Below are 13,349 nucleotides of genomic sequence, written 5' to 3'. Positions count from 1 at the left end.
GATTCAGGGTCACCTGGTCCAGCCCTAACTATATGCTTCAGCAAAAAGGAAAGTTTGAAGCCTAATCTTGAAAGTAGAGATAGTGTCTGTCTCCTGAATCCAAACTGGAAGCTGGTTCCACAGAAGAGGGGCCTGAAAACTGAAGGCTCTGCCTCCCATTCTACTTTTAAATACTCTAGGAACAACAAGTAGGCCTGCAGAGCGAGAGCGAAGTGCTCTAATAGGGTGATATGGTACTACAAGGTCATTGAGATAAGATGGGGCCTGATTATTTAAGACCTTGTATGTGAGGAGCAGGATTTTGAATTCTGGATTTAACAGGAAGCCAAAACAGGAGAAATCTGCTCTCTCTTTCTAGTCCCTGTCAGGACTCTTGCTGCAGCATTTTGGATTAGCTGAAGGCTTTTCAGCGAGTTTTTAGGACTTCCTGATAATAATGAATTGCAGTCGTCCAGCCTGGAAGTAATAAATGCATGAACTAGTTTTTCAGCGTCACTCTGAGACAGGATATTTCTAATTTTAGAGATGTTGCACAAATGGAAGAACGCAGTCTAACATATTTGTTTAATATGTGCGTTGAAGGACATGTCCTGCTCAAAAATGACTCCAAGGTTCCTCACAGTGTTACTGGAGGCCAAGGTAATGCCATCCAGAGTAAGAATCTGCTTAGATACCATATTTCTAAGCTTTTCAGGGCCGAGTACAATAACCTCAGTTTGATTTGAATGAAGAAGCAGAAAGTTAGAAATACACACATAAAAAACAGGAGTTTCTTTATGTTTCATCTAGTTTATAATGAAATCTTATGTCATATTCAGCCAGATATGATCTAAAAAAATTTGATGGAAACCACTCATTTCCATTTTAATTTCTAACCTCTAATATGGACTGGCTTTGTCGATGTTGCACCACCTACACACATACGGTTTCAACAAATGCGCTGTTATGAACAAAGAATGTAACGGTGACACACAGCGTTGCATTCTTACTGAGCTCATAATAGGCAGCTGTCACTGGGTCAGGTGGGCATCGCACTGGTCCTGGGGTTGGTTGTCACACCTGTGAGGTGGACATGTGAATGCTGGTGTCTTTTAAAAGATACATTAATGCTATCAATGATACAAAAGTCCATAAAATAGATTAGATTAGACGGGCGGAGATGGTGTAGTGCGGTGCTGCAGAGCTGCTGGAAAAGCTGCCACAGCCACATAGGTCATGAAATGCAGGATTTGTTCTCTTTGATAGACGCTACATCATTAAAGCACTTCACTGCTCATATGCACAGTTATTACTCACACTAAGTCAACTTATATCTGAATAAATGACGAGTAAGGCTGTTTTTACTGAAGGTGTTCGTGTTGTGATGGCCAGCTTCCTTTTTGCAGCAGTTCGTTACAAACAGTAACAGAGTGGGGGTGTCGAGCCGAAACACCGGCTGATTGGTAACCTGTCACGCATGTGGAGTGAAAGGAGGGCGGTCAACAAAGGGGCATTAGGGCAGAGTGTGTTGCACAACATCAGTCAAAGCTTCCTTTGTGCTGGTTGAATGACCAGTTGAGCAAACAGGTAACCAGCAGCACCAGCAGCCCAGTGTCACACGGTCGGGAGGAACAACTGAATGAGCTGTGGTTTGGTGGCGTTTCTCGGGATTTAGCCGTTGCTAACCCGGGTCTGTCCCGGGCCTTTGTGATTGGCTGCTCCCACAGCGCTGCAGGGAGACTTTCACACACGTGCCGCATATTCCTGATCTCCTCTGTGGATACGTGCAGCTGTCAGGTGTGCACAGGAATGTCAGGTAGGTGGCTTTTCCTTTAACACACACGATCTAGTCTTTATCACGTTATACTTTGTTCTACTGAGGAATCAAGTACGCGTCAGTGTGCGTGACCTTCTTTCAATTCAGTTTTATTTATACAGCGTCAAACCACAACAGCAGTCGCCTCAGGGCGCTTTATATGTAAGGTAGAGCCCACAGTAATAACTCAGTTAACCCCTCCACAGGTTAACTTCTTTAACTGAGTCGTAACTCGCTCAAGCTTCCACTCAATGAAAAACGGCGCAGTGTAATTCTGACATGAAAGTCTTTGCTTGCTGTTCCCCAGCACTCTCCCACACAGTGAGCCGCGTGAAATGTGACACTCGTGCAGACAAAAGGTTAACATGCTTGTGATCTGACTGCATGCTCGGGATATTAAGCCATGCACACTCTGTGCTCTACGTGACGCGTGATTTACAACCACAATAGGAGTGTAACCATATATCCACGCATCAGAAGAACCAGCAGTGGGCTGTTATTTATTATTAAGAGTGTTCCCAGCAGAGGCCAAGTCTAAAGGTTATTAAAACATACTTACATTCACAGAACTTCAATCCTGTGTCCTGTCATTGCGATGGTGGCGATGCAGCCACTCTGTGAAACTACTGACTGTGACTGTGGCTTTTACTGACACACACAAACAACAACAACACAAATCGCACCTAAAATACATCCCATCCTAAATGTACAACCACAGTTACCAACTTTGTGTAAATGTAAATCAAAACAGAATGCAGATATCTTTAAGCCATATTTGATCCGAGCATCTCAGCAGTTTAAACGTAGAAATCTACTGTATTTTTTTTTAAACAAAGTAGGTTGAAAACTGAAACCAGTTTGTTGTTGATGTTGTTTCTTGATGATTCAAATGTTTTTAGATGGAAGATTTCAGGCTGGTCAGCTCACAACCCAGACAAAGGCATGCCTTTCTAAAAACACAGCAGAAATAAAACGCACGTCTGGACTCTGTGTGTGACTCTAAATCAGGGGTGTCAAACTTCAACGAGCCACTTTAGTGTTCGAGTACTACAAAAACCCCAACAGACAAGAAAACAGCCACAAATATTTCCTAAAATGTTTTTTTTTATGTCAAATATTGTAAAACAAGCCTGTTTGCTCCTCCCTCTTCACTAAACGAATCCTTTCAGTGAACTACCAAACAAACACACTGGTCCTCTGTGTCTGTGCACACACACAGCAGCACTTGTGCTACACACTAGTTTGTGAACTAACACAGCCAATCCCTCAGCACGTTTGTGCTCTCTGCTCATATTGCCTTCATATTAAATCACTTATTTTAACAAAAAAAGTCACTTCAAAGGCCAAACTGCATTATAATTCTTCACTTCAAGATTTGGTCTGCAAGCAGGGGTGACGTGGGCCGCAAGTGGCCCCCGGGCCGCGAGTTTGAGACCCCTGCTCTAAAACCTGTATGTACTTTCAGCCTTGATGGTACCTTTGCAGAGCTGACCGCCCCACAGGCATTGAAGTATCAGTTGACCAAAGTGCTTAAGTAACCCTACCCTTCTTTTACTACTACGAACTCACATCAGCTTAGGTTACTTCAGTCTGTATTATGCAGCTACCCTTTCATATTTGCATTTATTCTGATATTACGCTTATATTTATCTTCCTGCCAGTAGAGCTTCCCATGTTTCAGAGGTCCTTCTGCTACCGCCCGTGTATTGCTACCCACCTTGAGAGGTCATGTGTGTGCTGAACCTACTTTACAGTACAGGCCCCTGCGCCCTGCACTACAAAGTGAATTTAGCTCATCTGTAGCAGTGACGATCCAATGATCAGGTTTGATGTGTTCCAACTACTCCAGAGACATTCTCAAATGGGGATTAAAAACTGGTAAAGAAGGTAGAAAATGCGCCGGTAAAATGCAACGCTGGTGCAAAATGCACAGATTGAATGGTGTCGTGGTGATTTTAGCGCACAGAGCGGTAAGATAAAACATTTTAGCTCCAGTTTATTATTTGATGGCTGAGTGTGCTCTCAGTGCTGCTGCAGATTTCTACACATCAGACGTGCTAAAACTTTAAAGCATAATGGAAATCACTTTAGTTTTTTGCAGATCACAGTGAAAACAATTTAAACAGTTACTCACTACAACAATATGATGCACAGCTGGTGCATTTACTGGTTCTCGTGAGGTAAGCTTGACAACAGGCACGTGTAAAACGTAGTGCAGTGTTCTGAACATGTTACGACTGGTTTTTTAAATTCTGTCAAATAACATTTTGAAAGGTACAGTTTCAGAGTCTGAACCTCAACATATTTTCCACTGAGAATGACCAAAATTAGTCTCAGTTGGTCTTACTAGAAGTGCATCTGCTTGATGTTAACCTATCATAGGCTCCTTAATAGGTCATTAAACAGTGTCTGGGGTGGAGTGCGTGGATTTGGACCAGGTCAGGCCTGGATCTGTCCATAGTGGCTTTCTGAATTGTATTCTTTATTTAAAATAGCTCCTTGTTCCACAAAGATCCTGAAATATTTTAAATACTACAAGTATTCTTTTTCTTTCTAACATGCCTTTACTGATATCGCTTGTGAAAGGGTCACTGTTACTTAACTCTCAGTATGAACAGGGTATCAGGACCTCATGTAAAAGTCAAACCATGCAGTGGTTACTTTTCCTGCTGCAACAAAGAAACACCAAATCCAACAAAGATTAAATGACAAACACACGTCAGCCGGGTCAGTCAGCCTGATGGGGTCTTTTTGTTCTTTCTCCAGCTGCTGAGGCTTTTGTGACCCTTGCCACCACAGACTCTTACTGCATGGGAGCCGCTGTAGTGGCCAGAAGTCTGCGGCGGCATGGAACAACTCGCCACATAGTTGCCATGATCACACCAAATGTCTCTGAGCAGTCAAGGTGGGAGAATGATGAACCATGTGTCAAACGTTAAAAGAATTTAGTCTCACTCCCTCATGTGTGCTCGAAGTATGCTCAGCCATTGTTAAATATCTTTTCCAAGGGTGTTTTCATCTTTATGCAGTGGCTCCAGAAAGCTTTTGTTCCACATTTTGTCCTGTTACAGCCCTATTCCAAAATATATTAAGTCTAAAAATCTTCATATGTATATAAGTATTCACAGCCTGTGTTTAATGCAGCTTTTGCAGCAATTACAGCCTCAGTTCTTTTCGTGTATGACTCTACAAGCTTGATGCATCTAATTTTGGGCAGATTCTCTCATTCTGCTTTGTGGAACTGATCAAACAAAGGTGGGAGATGTTGGTGCACAGTCATTGTCTGAGTCCTACAGAAATGTACATTCAGGTCAGGACACAAGAGATAAAGGGAGCCATCAGGCTGAAGAAGCAGTTCTATCAGGCTTGGTTAGCCTGTGGGACTTTGGAGCCAAGACCTCCTTAAACCCACTGATACGTCTTCTGTAGAGGACGCAGAGTCTGGGGACGGGTGGATGACTCCTCCATCACTGAGGCCGAGGTCACTGAGGCAGTTAAACAACTCCACGGGGGTGGATGAGGTTCGCCCTGAGTTCCTGAAGGCTCTGGATGTTGTAGGGCTGTCTTGGTTGACACGCTCTGAAATGGTGCATGGTCAAGGGTGGTACCTCTGGACTGGCACACCTGGGTGGTGGTTCCCATTTTTAAGAAGGGGAACCGGAGGGTGTGTTCCAAATATAGGGGGATCACACTCCTCAGCCACCCTGGGAAGGTCTATGCCAGGGTGCTGGAGAGGAGAGCCCACCATCCATTAGTCCAGGGGTGGGCAACTCCAGGCTTCGAGGACCGGTGTCCTGCAGGTTTTAGATCTCACCCTGGGTCAACACAGCTGGATCACATGATTAGTTCATTACCAGGCCTCTGGAGAACTACAAGACATGTTGAGGAGGTCATTTAGCCATTTAAATCAGCTGTGATGCATCAAGGACACATCTAAAACCTGCAGGGCACCGGCCCTCGAGGCCTGGAGTTGGACACGCCTGCATTAGTCAAACCTCGGTTACAGGAGGATCGTCCCAGTTGCGCAAAACTGGACCAGCTCTTTACCCTCTCAAAGATATTCAAGGGTGCATGGGAGTTTACCCAACCAGTGCACATGTTTTGTGGGCTAGGAGAAGGCATTCCACCGTGGCCCTCAGTGTTCTGTGGAAGGTGTTTCGGGAGTATGGGCGTATCTTGCCCGTTGCTACGAGCCATTCGATCCTTATCCAACTGTTGTAAGAGCTTTTAAAAAAAAAATAAAAAATTTGCATCCAGACTTTTCCATTATGGGTTATTGTGTGTGTAGAATTTGGAATTGGGACTGTAACATGAAAAATGCCGAACAAGTGAAGTGCTGTAAATACTTTTACTCTGGTCTGAACCAGGTGATGAAACTTGTAGTTGTGGTTTGGTTTCTTTTCATATAGGAAAAATTCAAAGTGAAGTAAGTGACCCACATTTGTCACTACATGAAGTAACGTTAAGTTGGCATACTGGCCAGATGTTATTGGGATGGGAGCAACAAACATAAGGTGAAATGGGAGCTGTGTGTGAAAATGTTAGGTGTTCCATTACTCTTGAACAAACAGGCTCTGAAGGTGCATCTGCTAAAAATCATATACTGACGTTTATGAATCGCCCGACAGACTCGCCCTTGAAGATGTGTTTGATGAAGTGATTGTGGTGGATGTGATGGACAGTGAAGATTACCACCACTTGTCCTTGCTGGGACGTCCTGAGCTCGGTATCACTTTCACTAAGATCCACTGCTGGACTCTGACACAGTATAGCAAATGCGTCTTTCTGGATGCCGACACTCTGGTGAGTTCACTGACACATGCCGATATGTCTGAAGCTGGTTGAGGGGAGGATCACAAACACTCGGGGTGGGAGCAGTGGGTAGCAGTTTCCCTTGTGTCCTTGTAGTGAAGGCACATTTGAGCCAGTCGCCTTCTCAGCACAGAGGAAATGGTGTCTCACAGATATCTTCATTTAGCATAGAAAAAGAGTTTGTTACAATAACAATAAAAACAAGAACAACCCACCTACCTACCTACCTACAATATGTTCCTACTGAATGAAACTAATACCAGCTGAGGTCCAAGGAGCAAAGAAAAGCGTCTGGACTTCTTTAAGTTGCTTGAAGACGTTTCACCTCTCATCCGAGAAGCTTCTTCAGTTCTAAGGTCAAATGGTGGAGAGTCCCAGATATAAACCTAGTGGGAGTGACCCCCCACAGAGGGACAAAGGACCCCCTGATGATCCTCTAATCGCCTGAGCCAAGGTGTGACCTCAGGCGATTAGAGGATCATCAGGGGGTCCTTTGTCCCTCTGTGGGGGACCAAAGTGTCCAAAGTCCAGACGCTTTTCTTTGCAAGCTCCTTGGACTACGATGACCTGGATGACTGAGAACCTTCACAGACACCAGCTGAGGTGTTTCACAGCAGGCTCTGTAATGAGTAATGTTCTCATGCTTTCTGTAAAAAAGCACGTTTGAAGACTAAAACTTATTTTTTTATCCCTTATGACGCCTGTTTCTACACAAAGGTAACATGTATACCTCCAGATGTCAACTTAAGGTGGATGAAGTCCGTGTAGATGTGAGTTTAGATGACCTCTGGTCTCCTCAGGTGCTGTGTAACGTGGACGAGCTGTTTGACAGGGACGAGCTGTCAGCCGCTCCTGATCCCGGCTGGCCCGACTGTTTCAACTCAGGAGTGTTTGTCTTCAGACCGTCCCTGCACACTCACACCAGACTGCTGGATCACGCCAGTCGCCACGGCAGCTTTGATGGTAACGCACGACTACACGGGCTCAGGCACAAGCAATGAGCTACAGTGCTTTGAATTCCAATGGCTCAACTAATTGGAGTCATGTGCTCATAGAAAGCAAGTCAATGATGTTTTATTCCCAACAAAAACATTCAGTCAGCTTTTGGTTTCGTTCTGATCAGGGAGAGAGCGGTGACTGGTCTGATTCAGAAATGCATTATATTATGTCAACCTAGCCTCACCAGGACTTCAGCTATCTTAGTCAGGAACTTCATTGACATAATGCTTTCCCTAGCCCCTTACCTAACCATTAAAAATGAATGCCTAACCCTGACCCTAAACCGAACCATAACCTAATTGCAACCCTGACACTAAAACCACTGTTTGAGCCTCAAAAATGCCTTCAAACTTGTGAGGACCGGTGAGTGTGTCCTCACAAGTGACTGTCGGTCCTCACAAGTATAGTAGAATGCAGATGACGGTCCTCACAAAGATAGCTAGACAGGAACACACACACACAGACACACACAGGCAGCCTCTGGTGGGTGTGGATCTCACAGTTAACCCTTTCACAATGAACTCTTGGACAGCTTTGCATCAAATGCACTGACATAACATCATGTTTTTAATGTGCAGGATCCTTTAGCACCTGCACACCTACCAAACTTTAGGAAGAATAAAATAAAAGAATATTGAGATTTTGGCCTGTTTTCAGCTCTTTATATCAGGACTTTGTTTCAAAGATTTAAAAAAAAAAATCTAATTCCTCGAATTGCTCGATGAATCGTTGCAGCCGTTGAGCTGATCTGAGGACAAATTCTTTGCTTCGATGCTTCGTTTATCAACTGCGGCCTATACTCAAAAAATGCACGGAAGGATCAATAGGATACTCGATTACTAAAATAATGGCCGCAGTCCTTGTAAATGTTGTGTTGCTTTATTGTTCAAACCTGGGTAATTGTTACACAGTCACACAAAAAAAGGGGAACAAAAGATAAAAACCATACATTGAGTTTGTTTTATTGTGGACTTTGTTCTTGTGTGCTGACAGGAGGAGACCAAGGACTGTTGAACTCTTTCTTCAGTAGCTGGTCAGTGGAAGACCTCAGTAAACACCTACCGTTTGTTTACAACCTCAGTGCCAGCTCAGTCTACAGCTACCTTCCTGCTTTCCAACAGTGAGTGTGTCTGCGCTGCCTGTGGTTCTTTTCCACTTAAAACCCACAGTTAAATATCTCCACGTGTAAAGGCTAGTTCTAGTCCTATAATGCATGTCATTGTTTTGGGCATAAATCAAATAGTTTTGTATTTATTGTCACAGGAGCATCATCTGCTGCCTGCATCACTGAGGTGAAAACATATTTGCTAGACGTGCAGTCGGCACTGAAATAAAACTTTGATAACAGATCAGTCGCTGACATCACTCTGAGAAATCTCTTTAATCTGGACTCCAAAATCTAGTTTTCTTCAGAGGTGGACTTTCTATGCTCGTCTTGTCGCTTTAGCTGTCCTCTTCCATCTGTGCAGGATGTGTTTGCACAATGCCGTCGAAGCAGAGCCGTTAAAGTTGACTGACCGTTCACCCTTGTGCTCGGTACAGAACTGCCAAGTTTCCAGACTCCTGAATGCTCCATGATATATATGATATATACATGTCCAACTGCTGCTGTACATGATCAGTCTTAATGCTGCAGTTTTGAATGTGGCATGAAAAGCTCTGTATGAAAAATGCTGGCTAGAAAGCACTTATACATAGAAACGTGCTGGTGTGAATGAGGCAGTCGGGTAAAGTAGAAAAGTGCTGTAGCAGAAGGCCACCGGTCCATAACCCTGTTGGTGTGAATGTGTCCTGGTGTTTTCGACAACGCTTTGCTTCTTTTTCATCTCTGTGTTAGTGTGACACTTTTCAGCTGGTCTATGAAGGCGACCGTTGATTGGATGCTGCAGTTATCTGGCTTGAGTGTGTTTTTAGTATAACATCTGTAGTATTGTAGTGTACCTTAATATTAGGATCAGGAGGGTTTTTAAGCCCTGCACGTTTTCTGTTGTTCATTTTTAATTTGAGCTAACTGTGCATCTCTGCATTGACTGTGAATGTAATCTTACAGTCTGAACACAACTGATAGAGTTCTTATGAAACGAGAATAAACTGACAGAAAACAAACGGTGACAGCTGATGACGCTCCAATGAACCTTCTGGAACATAAATATAGGTTTGAGGAATTGATAAATTGGGAAATACTCTGAACCGTGTGGGTTTCAGTCTCCTCTGTGTTACTGGTTTCCACAGTTGGACATGTTGGAGTTACAGTTTTGTTCTTGCAGGTTTGGCCACAATGCAAAGATCATCCACTTCCTTGGAGCAGACAAACCCTGGAACTCGCAGGGAAACAGCAGCTACTCACACAACATGGAGCAGTTTGTGTCTCTGTGGTGGAAGGAATACCTTATTCACACAGTGTCATCTGCTCCAGTTGTCCAGCCCAAGCAAGAGCAGAAGAAACCACAACAGGTAGGAATGTGCACGAGGGCGGGTAGGACAGTAAAGGTTTAATCGGGGGAAACGGAACAGGTGTGGGACTCACTGGTGGGTGGAGGTCCAAAGTCACACACCAGGAGTCAAAGGAAGGGATCTGAGTGGGACAAAGACAAAAATGACATCTGAAGCTAAAGATTGGCTTTAAACAGCAGCAGACGTTACCAGCATGAGTTACAACTGAGCTATGCAAACGTTCACATGGGATGAGCCATCAGGCTGATAGTGAAACCCCCGAGATGTCTCTGCTTTACCATCATGTGCCTGTGCAGTACAGCAGCTCACAGGTGGTGTCCTTGTTAGTAAACCAGTATCACTGTCATGATGTTGTAGTGAAGGCACCAGACTGGCTTACTCACACTGTCTGGTTTAAATCCGATGCTTTGTTGGACTCATGTAAGGATACATTGTCACCAGTTTGCTGGATTTTGTTCCATTGTGAAGAGTGTTGCTTTGCCACGTTTGGCAGATGCTCTGCACGTTTTCTCTGCAGCCGCTCCAGCACCAGTTTTCACTGCTGACTTCTCCCTCTGTAGCTGAAGATTTGTCAATCTGTCACATAAGTTGCTGCAGAGTTTGGCTGCAACATGAACGTGGCAGCTAGACGTGTCAGATGGCTGTGCAGCGCTGGTCTTGGTTGTCAGCCCAACATTTACTATCCTCCTTTTTTTTTTTGTCTTTGTGCAGATCCAAGAAAGAGAAGCCAAGATGCCGTTTACAGAAAACTTGGACACCTCGAATTCACTGCTTGCACATTTTTCTCCTCCTCCTCCTCCTCCAGAGTACCTTTATTCACAGTCTGAACCAGCTGTGGTAAGCTGAGACTGACATGCTGATCTGTATGTTAAGCTCTTGGACAGTTTCTGTGTTTTGTTGAAGCATCATTTTTTGCTTTTGTTTATTACTAAATATAATTGTCATAGCTGTGCATCTCATGAGTCAGAGTAGGGGGATTAACTACTTTAAACACAAGTCAGACTTTTCCTGTAAGTACTCATTCGATATAATCTCTTATCAGTACATTAATTAGCTTAATGAATAACCTTATTAGCTAGTTGTGTTTTTCATATATCATAGTAATGATCGTAGTAGTTGTGAGTATTTCAGCCTGACTTCATTTGACTCCAGGAAGAAAAAACACAACAAGACAGGGATACAGCCTGCTGTCTGCCACGGGCCTCCGAGCTTCTCGTTGTCTTTGGTCATTTGTTTAATTCATTACAACTTGATGCACTGTGTTTATACAAGCTTGTACGATTAGTTTGAACAACCACATTCCCTCCAGTATGATCACAGCTATGAACATGCATCAGCAGAGTTATCCCCACGATCAGGTGATGTAGAAGCTTTTACAACAGCGTACGGCACATGCAATCACGTTTGCTGTTTAGTAAAATGATTCCTGCGTCTGCAGTGTTCCCACACAGATGGCACACAGTTGGAGGAGGAGTCGAGATCGTCTGAGGAGTCAGAAGCTGAGGATCCACCTTTGGGGGCAGAAGGCTCTGAAAGCAGTGACGTTCCTGCAGACACGGCTGCTGATCCCGTATGTAGTCCTTTAAACCGTAGAAGTATGAATTTACAGCTGCCAAATTTATGTTCTGTAAAACAATTTATGTTGTAATAATCTGCAGATTTTGCTTGTCAACAGAATCGCAAATGAAACCGTAATTATGTCATTCCTTAGACTAGTTCTGACGGCCCCTCAGACGTAGTGTGGAAATATTAGCACGTTCTCCAGGCTCACAGCAACTTATAACTAAAGGTTTCAGTGAGGTGTGTCTGAGCCAGCGCTATGCAGGGCACATTCTTTCAAGGCAACACTGGTTGCTCAAAACCGCACAGAGCACATGCTGGTGGCAGTTATCATTTTGATTTGGTTTACTTACAATATTTCAGATCGATGTTTATTGTACCAGTTGAATCTGTTCAGAATGAAGTAGAGCTACTGCACTGGTTGAAACGTCCTTTGACTGTCAGTGTTCCCTTAAATGTGTGGCACAGAGTAGCAGACAGCTTGTGAAAGCTTCACTTGTGTTGCCAGAACATGATTCGTGGAGCGGTGGTTTGGTTTTTTTTAGCTACTGTGATACTCCTCCTCCTCTTCACAGACGATTCACACTGACTCTTTGTGTTTACACTGTGTTGTCTTTGTGTAAGAATTCAAATCCGGCCAGATTTCAAAACGAGACTTCTGTTAAATGCATCTATATGGAATAATTATGTGATGTTTATTTCCCACTTTGTCGTGGCAGACACCTGCAGACACTGAGCCGCTGGATCACCGCAGGCTGTGGGAGATGGGACAGGTGGACTACCTCGGCAGAGATGCCTTTCAAAACATCCAAAGGATGCTGGACCGCTTTTTGGATTAAAAAATGTCAAACTTCATCAGCCTTAGTGTTTCCATGTTCTGTAGTGTGGTTACTAAAATGCTGGGGTTTGACAGTTTGCATGCCTTAATACATAGAAGGGCACACAACTATTTATAAAAACTGAAGTTACACACAGTAACACGCTTTCTACCTGTTTACTTACTGATTTATTTATTTGAGCAGTCTGATAGACATCTACATCGTTCATAGATGGTTTTGTTTTGTTTTTAAAGTATCTCCCCTCTGCTGCTTATTACTAGATGGCCCAGTCAGGACAGAGGAGAGCTAGTACCCGTTTTAGTTTCTGTAGTTTTCTTTTCTTTTTGTTCTATTAACCTGTGCTTTCTTGGTATTGTGCTGGATTAGTCTTCATCATTCTCTGACAATGACCACAGGCCAAAACCTGTTGGTCAAGGATCAAAGCTGTTCTTTATACTCCAAGTGTTCTTTGGACCCTTGTTTTTCTCCATGCACCTTGGAAGTAGGTGACGCTGTGGCAGGAACAGCCTTTGTTTTTTTTTCTTTTTTTTTCTTTTGTTTTTTTTTCTAAGTGACATCAGAAACAGCAGCATGTGACATCACGTGATGGCGGAGCTTCAGTTCATCCTTTGTCATCCTTTTTTTTTTTTTTTTTTTTTTTTTTTTTTTTTTTTTTTTAATAGGACAGGGGGAAAGAATGAAAGAAAGAGGGGGAGAGGAAGAAAGAAAACCAAAGGGGAGAAGAGACGGTGAGAAGGGGGGGAAGAGAGAAAAAAAAACAAAAAACTCCTGGGTCACCTGTATGGAGAGAAAGAAAAACAAAAAAAACAGGGGAGACAGCAAACAACAAAGAGCAACATAATAATAAAATTAAAACAAAGCACCATCACAATAAACTAGCTAGTCATAGA

The 13,349-nt window shown here is 43.5% G+C and overlaps 1 protein-coding gene across 2 annotated transcripts; it reads left to right on the top strand.

The window, feature by feature from the left end:
- Positions 1-1,382: 1,382 nt before the first annotated feature.
- Positions 1,383-12,475, top strand: gyg2 (glycogenin 2). 2 transcript variants are annotated; one of them, XM_026158237.1, is made up of 9 exons: positions 1,383-1,795; positions 4,562-4,700; positions 6,424-6,598; positions 7,408-7,570; positions 8,600-8,726; positions 9,874-10,060; positions 10,772-10,897; positions 11,370-11,418; positions 11,499-11,608. In XM_026158237.1, the coding sequence occupies exons 1-9, from the start codon at positions 1,789-1,791 to the stop codon at positions 11,546-11,548; spliced, it is 1,023 nt and encodes a 340-aa protein (XP_026014022.1). In that variant the 5' UTR covers positions 1,383-1,788; the 3' UTR covers positions 11,549-11,608. The 2 variants fall into 2 exon arrangements, with proteins under 2 accessions (XP_026014022.1, XP_026014021.1); XM_026158236.1 differs by lacking the exon at positions 11,370-11,418 and adding an exon at positions 12,340-12,475 and having other exon boundaries at positions 1,384-1,795; positions 11,499-11,630.
- Positions 12,476-13,349: the final 874 nt, after the last annotated feature.

Source organism: Astatotilapia calliptera, chromosome 23 (genome assembly GCF_900246225.1).
Source record: "Astatotilapia calliptera chromosome 23, fAstCal1.2, whole genome shotgun sequence".
Lineage (NCBI taxonomy): Eukaryota > Metazoa > Chordata > Actinopteri > Cichliformes > Cichlidae > Astatotilapia > Astatotilapia calliptera.
Note: the sequence above shows the minus strand (reverse complement) of the source record. Positions and strands in the feature narration are given on the sequence as shown.

Coding starts and splice junctions, on each gene's coding strand:
- gyg2 (XM_026158236.1), top strand. Junction 6,599..7,407: donor TTCTGGATGCCGACACTCTG/GTGAGTTCACTG, acceptor TGGTCTCCTCAG/GTGCTGTGTAACGTGGACGA. Junction 10,061..10,771: donor AGCAGAAGAAACCACAACAG/GTAGGAATGTGC, acceptor GTCTTTGTGCAG/ATCCAAGAAAGAGAAGCCAA.